Source organism: Oncorhynchus mykiss, chromosome 6, assembly GCF_013265735.2.
Source record: "Oncorhynchus mykiss isolate Arlee chromosome 6, USDA_OmykA_1.1, whole genome shotgun sequence".
NCBI lineage: Eukaryota > Metazoa > Chordata > Actinopteri > Salmoniformes > Salmonidae > Oncorhynchus > Oncorhynchus mykiss.
The window spans coordinates 4,572,628-4,583,645 of record NC_048570.1 but is presented as its reverse complement, the minus strand read 5'-3'; the positions used below and the strand labels follow the sequence as shown (position 1 = coordinate 4,583,645).

General features: G+C 50.3%; 1 protein-coding gene across 2 annotated transcripts in view; it reads right to left on the bottom strand.

The window, feature by feature from the left end:
- Positions 1–285: 285 nt before the first annotated feature.
- The window catches only part of LOC110525072 (sodium-dependent phosphate transporter 2), a 135,879-nt gene continuing 125,146 nt past the window's right edge, over positions 286–11,018 (bottom strand). Inside the window, exons 10-11 of one of the 2 annotated variants that reach the window (XM_036979238.1) lie at positions 4,298–4,382; positions 286–654 (exon numbers count right to left, since the gene is read on the bottom strand). In XM_036979238.1, the coding sequence (XP_036835133.1) occupies positions 490–654; positions 4,298–4,382 (250 nt within the window). In that variant the 3' untranslated portion in view covers positions 286–489. The remainder of the gene's footprint in view (positions 655–4,297; positions 4,383–11,018) is intronic. The other variant, XM_036979239.1, reaches the window with a different exon arrangement.

The following is an 11,018-nucleotide window of genomic DNA, read 5'->3' as shown; positions in this document are numbered from 1 at the left end:
CATGTGATCTAACCTTCTTCAGGACTAGAACCCAGGCAGCATGTGATCTAACCCTCTTCAGGACTAGAACCCAGGCAGAATGTAATCTAACCATCTTCAGGACTAGAATCCAGGCAGCATGTGATCTAACCTTCTTCAGGACTAGAACCCAGGCAGAATGTAATCTAACCCTCTTCAGGACTATAACCCAGGTAGCATGTGATCTAACCTTCTTCAGGACTAGAACCCAGGCAGAATGTGATCTAACCCTCTTCTCCAGACACAGTGTAATTAACCATTCCACCCCACCATCTCTCTCCTCTCCCCTAGCCCCATTCTTAACATCGAGGCCCACTCTTCATCCCCTCATTCTTTACCCCTCTCTTTTATCTCCCCTCACTCTCCATCTCCTTGAGGCTTCCCTCTCTCCTCTTTCCTCCCTCTCTCCTTCCTCCCTCTCTCCTCTCTCCTCTGTCCTCTCTCCTCTTTCCTCCCTCTCTCCTCTCTTCCTCAGACGTAAGGGAGGATGCCGTAGACGAACAGAGCCATGACCGCGGCGCTGAACAGCCCCGCCACCGGCACCGTGACGAACCACGCCAGGAAGATGTTACGGAACAACCGCCAATCAACCGCCTTCTTGGAGCGGATCCAGCCAACCGCTACCACCGAGCCCACCTGGTCGTCACGGCAATGCACAAGAGGAGAAAAACACAAAACAGGAACCAAATCAACACCTGGGTTACATTTCTATCAGTTCAACTAGTAGTCCTGGTACACCAAACCTGGTCCTGGAAAAGGGTGAGCAGATGTTGCCACAGGTTACTGCTCAAGACCTGACCTGAGAGTCAGGTGGGTTAGTGCAGGGATAGAACAAAAGCCTGCTGTGAGCCCAGCAGGACTAGGGTTGGTTGGTGACAGACCACAGACTGTAAAGCTCCTAGGTTAGTAGTGCCAGCTGATTTGAACACTTCTATTAGTAGGTTTCTTCAAATCAGTTAGTTGAAGTCTGAAATTTGCAGTTTGGTTTTATATTTCACCCCTCCAAAAATGGAATACACCCAACTAGAATTCACCCAAATCAATAAATGTCAATTTATGTGTGATTGTGTGTTTCCTTTAGTGTATACATGCTTCTGCTAAATTCAGGCTTCCACAAGAACACATATATAATCTAACATATTTACTCACCTTGTCTTCATCAAATATTTAACAGATCAAGCTAACAATAGAACAACCTGTCTCTCTGTGTCTCTCTCTGTCTCTGTCTCTCTCTCTCTGTCTCTCTCTCTCTCTCTCTCTCTCTCTCATATACGGCCAGTGTAACCCGAGCTAGCACCCCTGTGGTGAAGATAGCAGCATCTAAATTTGGTCTAGGGTCAGGATGGACTGCCAATGTTTCCAGACCACTCTGACACAGAAATGATCTGTGGCTGCGTTTACACAGGCAGCACAATTCTGATCTTTTGCCTAAGTATTGGCAAAGAGCTGATCTGATTGGCCAGTGTGGCCGGAGAAACCAAGATGAAAGCTAGCGAACTTAACGTTGTGAGAATGGACACGTTCCAGACATATCATATTGCAGTCGCGTTGAACACTTCAACCAATGGGCTGCGTGCGATATCCTCAACTGTGCAGTCAGCCATCAAATTGCTATATCATCCGATGTGGGTTAGCCGATATGTTAAAACACCCATCTAGGCGTTGTGTGAGCTCTGACAGGCGACTGCAATGTAGTCAGCCTGGAACGCGCCCCTTGTTTGATGCCGTTTGAACGGAGCCCCATCATCACCATCACTACTTTTCACACACCAGCCACGGTTGAGGGGGTCCACTCGGGGATAGATTAGCTTAGTAAACGGAGTAGGGAATATCTGGTTAATAAACTGGGTTCAACCTGAATGGACCCCTAAAACCCTGTACCACAGTGGAGTTGAGGTGTGTCACCAGGGTCCTGTTCATTTGGCACCAAACGGATGACAACAGACTAAAATGTTAATCTTCCGTTACAAGAAAAAAACATTTTATTTTTGTTGCTACGGCATGCCCTAATGAATGCCCTAATGAATGCCCTAATGAATGCCCTAACGACCCTGATCTCAGTTAAGCCCCCTGACACATCACACAACAAATTAATAAAATCAAACAATCACCATATTGCAGGGACAATAAGGACACATCAATCAGAAATCATACAGCAGACATAGCTAGCTATTAGCGTGTTAAAAATGTAGTCCTACCAAGGAAGTGGAGGAGGTGAGAAATCAAGAGAAATGGTTTGCATCAGGTCAGGTTGATTTTAGGGAAATTTGAGCCATTTTGAAATCGATTGAAAAAGTCAGTTTTGTTTCTTGTGCATTTTCCCCCAGCAGATGAACGTATTTAATACAAATAAAGTTAAACTTTAAAATGTTAAATAAAAGCTTGAATGTATCAAAAGGAGAACACTGACCAAGCCTTCTGCTGAAATGTTGAATGAAGCAGTTGGGTCAGAGTCCTAGAGGATCAGAGTCCTAGAGGGTCTGAGATCTAGAGGGTCAGAGATCTAGAGGGGCAGAGTCCTAAAGGGTCAGAGTCCTAGAGGGTCAGAGTCCTATAGGGTCAGAGTCCTAGAGGGTCAGAGTCCTAGAGGGCCAGAGTCCTAGAGGGTCAGAGTCCTAGAGGACCAGAGATCTAGAGGGTCAGAGTTCTAGAAGGCCAGAGATCTATAAGGTCAGAGTCCTAGAAGGTCAGAGTCCTAGAGGGCCAGAGTCCTAGAGGGTCAGAGGCCTAGAGGGTCAGAGTCCTAGAAGGTCAGAGTCCTAGAGGGTCAGAGTCCTAGAGGGTGTGGCTACACATGATTGTCTTTCCTCAATGTGTCTGTATCGTGACTGGACAGTATAACTGAGAATGGGTCCCACATGGCACCCTATTCCGTATATAGTGCACTAGTTTAGTTAGTTGGTCAAAGGTAGTGCCCTATAAAAGGGGGATAGGGTGTGATTTAGGACGCGGAGTGAGTCAACCACTGAATAACAGATAACTGAAGTGCAGTGACTAATGGTGCATTTCATGAAATACCTCACGTCATTACTTACACAATCCCATTGAGCTACACAATCATGTTCAGAGACCGTGGGATAATTTGGGCATGTCAATACCAGTCAGGGTAGCTATACACCTGCATTGCTTGCTGTTGGGGGTTTTAGGCTGGGTTTCTGTACAGCACTTTGAGATATCAGCTGATGTACAAAGGGCTATATAAATACATTTGATTTGATATACCTATTTGAACTCTGCTACCTATAACATATAAAAATATATTCACTATGTCTGCTAAGTATCGTGTGAGATGGTAAAACTAAGAACCAATCACCTTAACCAATCACCAGCGGAGGAAAAGTGCACAACGGGTCAAAGCTGCAACTCAGAGAGTTATGATTGGCTCAGATTCAGTCTAGTGAAGCTGATGGGAGGAGCTACGCGGCTTCACTGACCAACCAGTACGCCAATACCTTGCAGTGGGTGGAGCTTATTGGGATGCCCACATTAGAGGCAATAAGCACTGACAGAGCACTCATTACTTCAACGCAAAACCCACTGTGAATAGATGGAATAGAGAGAGAGAGAGAGACACAGAGAGAGAGAGAGAGACAGAGAGAGAGAGAGACAGAGACAGAGAGAGAGAGACAGAGAGAGAGAGAGACAGAGAGAGAGAGAGAGACAGAGAGAGAGAGACAGAGAGAGAGACAGAGAGAGAGAGAGAGAGAGAGAGACAGAGAGAGAGAGAGAGAGACAGAGAGAGAGAGACAGAGAGAGAGAGAGAGAGAGAGACAGAGAGAGAGAGAGAGAGACAGAGAGAGAGAGAGAGACAGAGAGAGAGAGACAGAGAGAGAGAGAGACAGAGAGAGAGAGACAGAGAGAGAGAGAGAGAGAGAGACAGAGAGAGAGAGAGACAGAGAGAGAGAGACAGAGACAGAGAGAGAGAGAGAGAGAGAGAGAGAGAGAGACAGAAAGAGACAGAAAGAGACAGAGAGAGACAGAGAGAGAGAGAGAGACAGAGAGAGAGAGAGAGAGAGAGACAGAGAGAGAGAGAGACAGAGAGATACAGAGAGAGACAGAGAGAGCAAAATAGATGGAGGGGTACAAAAACACAGAGACGAGAATTGAGAAAGATAAAAGAGGAGTTGGAGGGTTGCATTTTGGGGAATGAGGCAGCCCAGCCTTCTGAGGCTATCAGCAAACAACACACCTGTGGGAACAAACACACCACAACACAACATGCCATGTGAGTGTAAGGGTGAGGTGTGGCTGGGAGGCCGTCCACCTGTCTCAGTCGTACCTTGCAGTGTGTGGTACTGACAGGGATTCCGATATTGGAAGCCAACACAACAGTGAGAGCGGAAGCCAGCTCTATAGTGAATCCGCTGTGAAGAGGACGAGGGAGGGGGGACGGGAGGGGGGGGAGACATCCTTAACCGTCAGTGTTCTGCCTTTTTCACATTGTCACACACACAGGCCTTCATAGAAGTAAGAGTCACACACACACACACAAACACACACACACACACACACACACACACACACACATAATAAAACCTTTTAAGAGACCTCAGACTAGAACTTCCATGCAGGATAAGGAGGGGGTGTTAGGGTTGAATATGATACAGTAGGGGGGGCTGTATGTGATACAGTAGGATGGGGTTGTATGTGATACAGTAGGGGGGGGGGGGTGTTAGGGTTGTATGTGATACAGTAGGGGGGGGGGGGGTAGGGTTGTATATGATACAGTAGGGGGGGGTTAGGGTTGTATATGATACAGTAGGGGGGGGTTAGGGTTGTATGTGATACAGTAGGGGGGTTGTATGTGATACAGTAGGGGGGGGGGGTAGGGTTGTATATGATACAGTATTGGGGAGTTAGGGTTGTATATGATACAGTAGGGGGGGGGTTATGGGTTGTATATGATACAGTAGGGGGGGGTTATGGGTTGTATATGATACAGTAGGGGGGGGGGGTAGGGTTGTATATGATACAGTATTGGGGAGTTAGGGTTGTATATGATACAGTAGGGGGGGGGGTAGGGTTGTATATGATAGAGTAGGGGGGGGGGGGGTTAGGGTTGTATGTGATACAGTAGGGGGGGGGTAGGGTTGTATATGATACAGTAGGGGGGGGGGGTTAGGGTTGTATATGATACAGTAGGGGGGGGTTAGGGTTGTATATGATACAGTAGGGGGGGGAGGGGGGGGGGGTTAGGGTTGTATGTGATACAGTAGGGGGGGGGGGGTAGGGTTGTATATGATACAGTAGGGGGGGGTTAGGGTTGTATATGATACAGTAGGGGGGGGGTAGGGTTGTATATGATACAGTAGGGGGGGGGGGTAGGGTTGTATATGATACAGTGGGGGGGGGGGTAGGGTTGTATATGATACAGTAGGGGGGGGTTAGGGTTGTATATGATACAGTAGGGGGGGGGTTAGGGTTTTATATGATACAGTAGGGGGGGGGTAGGGTTGTATATGATACAGTAGGGGGGGGGGTTAGGGTTGTATATGATACAGTAGGGGGGGGGGGTAAGGTTGTATGTGATACAGTAGGGGGGGGGGGGTTAGGGTTGTATATGATACAGTAGGGGGGGGGTTAGGGTTGTATATGATACAGTAGGGGGGGTAGGGTTGTATATGATACAGTAGGGGGGGGGGGGGGGGTTAGGGTTGTATATGATACAGTAGGGGGGGTTAGGGTTGTATATGATACAGTAGGGGGGGGGGGGTTAGGGTTGTATATGATACAGTAGGGGGGGGTTAGGGTTGTATATGATACAGTGGGGGGGGGGGGGGGGGGGTTAGGGTTGTATGTGATACAGTAGGGGGGAGGGGTAGGGTTGTATATGATACAGTAGGGGGGGGGGTTAGGGTTGTATATGATACAGTAGGGGGGGGTTAGGGTTGTATATGATACAGTAGGGGGGGGGGGGGGGAGGGTTGTATATGATACAGTAGGGGGGGGGGGGTTAGGGTTGTATGTGATACAGTAGGGGGGGGGGTAGGGTTGTATATGATACAGTAGGGGGGGGGGGTAGGGTTGTATGTGATACAGTAGGGGGGGGGGTAGGGTTGTATATGATACAGTAGGGGGGGAGGGTAGGGTTGTATATGATACAGTAGGGGGGGGGGTTAGGGTTGTATATGATACAGTAGGGGGGGGGGTAGGGTTGTATATGATACAGTAGGGGGGGGTTAGGGCTGTATGTGATACAGTAGGGGGGGTTGCTAGGGGGGTTAGGGTTGTATGTGATACAGTAGGGGGGGTTGCTAGGGGGGTTAGGGTTGTATGTGATACAGTAGGGGGGGTTGCTAGGGGGGTTAGGGTTGTATGTGATACAGTAGGGGGGGGGTTAGGGTTGTATATGATACAGTAGGGGGGGGGTAGGGTTGTATATGATACAGTAGGGGGGGGGGGGGGTTAGGGTTGTATATGATACAGTAGGGGGGGGGATAGGGTTGTATATGATACAGTGGGGGGGGGGGGGGGGGGGGTTGTATATGATACAGTAGGGGGGGGTTAGGGTTGTATATGATACAGTAGGGGGGGGGGGTTAGGGTTGTATATGATACAGTAGGGGGGGGGTTAGGGTTGTTAGGGTAGGGTTGTATATGATACAGTAGGGGGGGGGGTTAGGGTTGTATATGATACAGTAGGGGGGGTTAGGGTTGTATATGATACAGTAGGGGGGGGGGGTTAGGGTTGTATGTGATACAGTAGGGGGGGGGTAGGGTTGTATATGATACAGTAGGGGGGGGGGGTTAGGGTTGTATATGATACAGTAGGGGGGGGTTAGGGTTGTATATGATACAGTAGGGGGGGGTAGGGTTGTATATGATACAGTAGGGGGGGGGGTTAGGGTTGTATATGATACAGTAGGGGGGGGGGGGTTAGGGTTGTATATGATACAGTGGGGGGGGGGGTAGGGTTGTATATGATACAGTAGGGGGGGGGGTTAGGGTTGTATATGATACAGTAGGGGGGGGGGTTAGGGTTGTATATGATACAGTAGGGGGGGGGGGGGTAGGGTTGTATATGATACAGTAGGGGGGGGGTTAGGGTTGTATATGATACAGTAGGGGGGGGTAGGGTTGTATGTGATACAGTAGGGGGGGGGGGTTAGGGTTGTATATGATACAGTAGGGGGGGGTTAGGGTTGTATATGATACAGTAGGGGGGGGGTAGGGTTGTATATGATACAGTAGGGGGGGGGGGTTAGGGTTGTATATGATACAGTAGGGGGGGGTTAGGGTTGTATATGATACAGTAGGGGGGGGGGGTTAGGGTTGTATATGATACAGTAGGGGGGGGTTAGGGTTGTATATGATACAGTAGGGGGGGGGGGGGGTTAGGGTTGTATGTGATACAGTAGGGGGGGGGTAGGGTTGTATATGATACAGTAGGGGGGGGGGGGGGGGGGTTAGGGTTGTATATGATACAGTAGGGGGGGGTTAGGGTTGTATATGATACAGTAGGGGGGGGGGTAGGGTTGTATATGATACAGTAGGGGGGGGGGTAGGGTTGTATATGATACAGTAGGGGGGGGGGGGGGGTTAGGGTTGTATGTGATACAGTAGGGGGGGGGGATAGGGTTGTATATGATACAGTAGGGGGGGGGTAGGGTTGTATGTGATACAGTAGGGGGGGGGGTAGGGTTGTATATGATACAGTAGGGGGGGGGGGTAGGGTTGTATATGATACAGTAGGGGGGGGGTTAGGGTTGTATATGATACAGTAGGGGGGAGGGTAAGGTTGTATATGATACAGTAGGGGGGGGTTAGGGCTGTATGTGATACAGTAGGGGGGGTTGCTAGGGGGGTTAGGGTTGTATATGATACAGTAGGGGGGGGGTTAGGGTTGTATATGATACAGTAGGGGGGGGGGTTAGGGTTGTATGTGATACAGTGGGGGGGGGGGGGTAGGGTTGTATATGATACAGTAGGGGGGGGGGGTTAGGGTTGTATATGATACAGTAGGGGGGGGTTAGGGTTGTATATGATACAGTAGGGGAGGGGGGTAGGGTTGTATATGATACAGTAGGGGGGGGGTAGGGTTGTATATGATACAGTAGGGGGGGGGTAGGGTTGTATATGATACAGTGGGGGGGGGGGGTAGGGTTGTATATGATACAGTAGGGGGGGGTTAGGGTTGTATATGATACAGTAGGGGGGGGGGTTAGGGTTGTATATGATACAGTAGGGGGGGGGTAGGGTTGTATATGATACAGTAGGGGGGGGGGTAGGGTTGTATATGATACAGTAGGGGGGGGGGGTAGGGTTGTATGTGATACAGTAGGGGGGGGGGGGTTAGGGTTGTATATGATACAGTAGGGGGGGTTAGGGTTGTATATGATACAGTAGGGGGGGGTTAGGGTTGTATATGATACAGTAGGGGGGGGGGTTAGGGTTGTATATGATACAGTAGGAGGGGGGGGGGGGTTAGGGTTGTATGTGATACAGTAGGGGGGGGGTAGGGTTGTATATGATACAGTAGGGGGGGGGTAGGGTTGTATATGATACAGTAGGGGGGGTTAGGGTTGTATATGATACAGTGGGGGGGGGGTAGGGTTGTATATGATACAGTAGGGGGGGGGGTAGGGTTGTATATGATACAGTAGGGGGGGGGGTAGGGTTGTATATGATACAGTAGGGGGGGGGTTAGGGTTGTATGTGATACAGTAGGGGGGGGGGTAGGGTTGTATATGATACAGTAGGGGGGGGGTAGGGTTGAATATGATACAGTGGGGGGGGGGTTAGGGTTGTATATGATACAGTAGGGGGGGGTTAGGGTTGTATATGATACAGTAGGGGGGGGGTTAGGGTTGTATATGATACAGTGGGGGGGGGGTAGGGTTGTATATGATACAGTAGGGGGGGGGGGGGTTAGGGTTGTATATGATACAGTAGGGGGGGGGGGGGGGGGTAGGGTTGTATGTGATACAGTAGGGGGGGGGGGGTAGGGTTGTATATGATACAGTAGGGGGGGGGGTAAGGTTGTATATGATACAGTAGGGGGGGGGTTAGGGTTGTATATGATACAGTGGGGGGGGGTAGGGTTGTATATGATACAGTAGGGGGGGGGGGGGTTAGGGTTGTATATGATACAGTAGGGGGGGGGGGGGGGTAGGGTTGTATATGATACAGTAGGGGGGGGGTTAGGGTTGTATATGATACAGTAGGGGGGGGGTAGGGTTGTATATGATACAGTAGGGGGGGGGTTAGGGTTGTTAGGGTAGGGTTGTATATGATACAGTAGGGGGGGGGGTTAGGGTTGTATATGATACAGCAGGGGGGGTTAGGGTTGTATATGATACAGTAGGGGGGGGGTGGGTTAGGGTTGTATGTGATACAGTAGGGGGGGGGGGTAGGGTTGTATATGATACAGTAGGGGGGGGGTTAGGGTTGTATATGATACAGTAGGGGGGGGGGTTAGGGTTGTATATGATACAGTGGGGGGTGGGGTAGGGTTGTATATGATACAGTAGGGGGGGGGTAGGGTTGTATATGATACAGTAGGGGGGGGGGTTAGGGTTGTATATGATACAGTAGGGGGGGGGGTAGGGTTGTATATGATACAGTAGGGGGGGGGGGGTTAGGGTTGTATATGATACAGTAGGGGGGGGGGGTTAGGGTTGTATATGATACAGTGGGGGGGGGGTTAGGGTTGTATATGATACAGTAGGGGGGGGGGGTTAGGGTTGTATATGATACAGTAGGGGGGGGGGTTAGGGTTGTATATGATACAGTAGGGGGGGGGTAGGGTTGTATATGATACAGTAGGGGGGGGGTTAGGGTTGTATATGATACAGTAGGGGGGGGGGTAGGGTTGTATGTGATACAGTAGGGGGGGGGGGTTAGGGTTGTATATGATACAGTAGGGGGGGGTTAGGGTTGTATATGATACAGTAGGGGGGGGGTAGGGTTGAATATGATACAGTGGGGGGGGGGGTTAGGGTTGTATATGATACAGTAGGGGGGGGTTAGGGTTGTATATGATACAGTAGGGGGGGGGGTTAGGGTTGTATATGATACAGTAGGGGGGGGTTAGGGTTGTATATGATACAGTAGGGGGGGGGGGGGGGTTAGGGTTGTATATGATACAGTAGGGGGGGGGGGGGTTAGGGTTGTATATGATACAGTAGGGGGGGGTTAGGGTTGTATATGATACAGTAGGGGGGGTAGGGTTGTATATGATACAGTAGGGGGGGGGGTAGGGTTGTATATGATACAGTAGGGGGGGGGGTAGGGTTGTATATGATACAGTAGGGGGGGGGGGGGTTAGGGTTGTATGTGATACAGTAGGGGGGGGGGGTAGGGTTGTATATGATACAGTAGGGGAGGGGGGGTAGGGTTGTATGTGATACAGTAGGGGGGGGGGGGGTAGGGTTGTATATGATACAGTAGGGGGGGGGGTAGGGTTGTATATGATACAGTAGGGGGGGGGGTTAGGGTTGTATATGATACAGTAGGGGGGGGGGGTAGGGTTGTATATGATACAGTAGGGGGGGTTAGGGCTGTATGTGATACAGTAGGGGGGGTTGCTAGGGGGGTTAGGGTTGTATGTGATACAGTAGGGGGGGTTGCTAGGGGGGTTAGGGTTGTATGTGATACAGTAGGGGGGGTTGCTAGGGGGGTTAGGGTTGTATGTGATACAGTAGGGGGGGTTGCTAGGGGGGTTAGGGTTGTATGTGATACAGTAGGGGGGGTTGCTAGGGGGGTTAGGGTTGTATGTGATAAAGTAGGGGGGGGGGTTAGGGTTGTATATGATACAGTAGGGGGGGGTTAGGGTTAGGGTTGTATGTGATACAGTAGGGGGGGGTTAGGGTTAGGGTTGTATGTGATACAGTAGGGGGGGGGGGTAGGGTTGTATATGATACAGTAGGGGGGGGGTTAGGGTTGTTAGGGTAGGGTTGTATATGATACAGTAGGGGGGGGGGGGTTAGGGTTGTATATGATACAGTAGGGGGGGGTTAGGGTTGTATATGATACAGTAGGGGGGGGGTGGGTTAGGGTTGT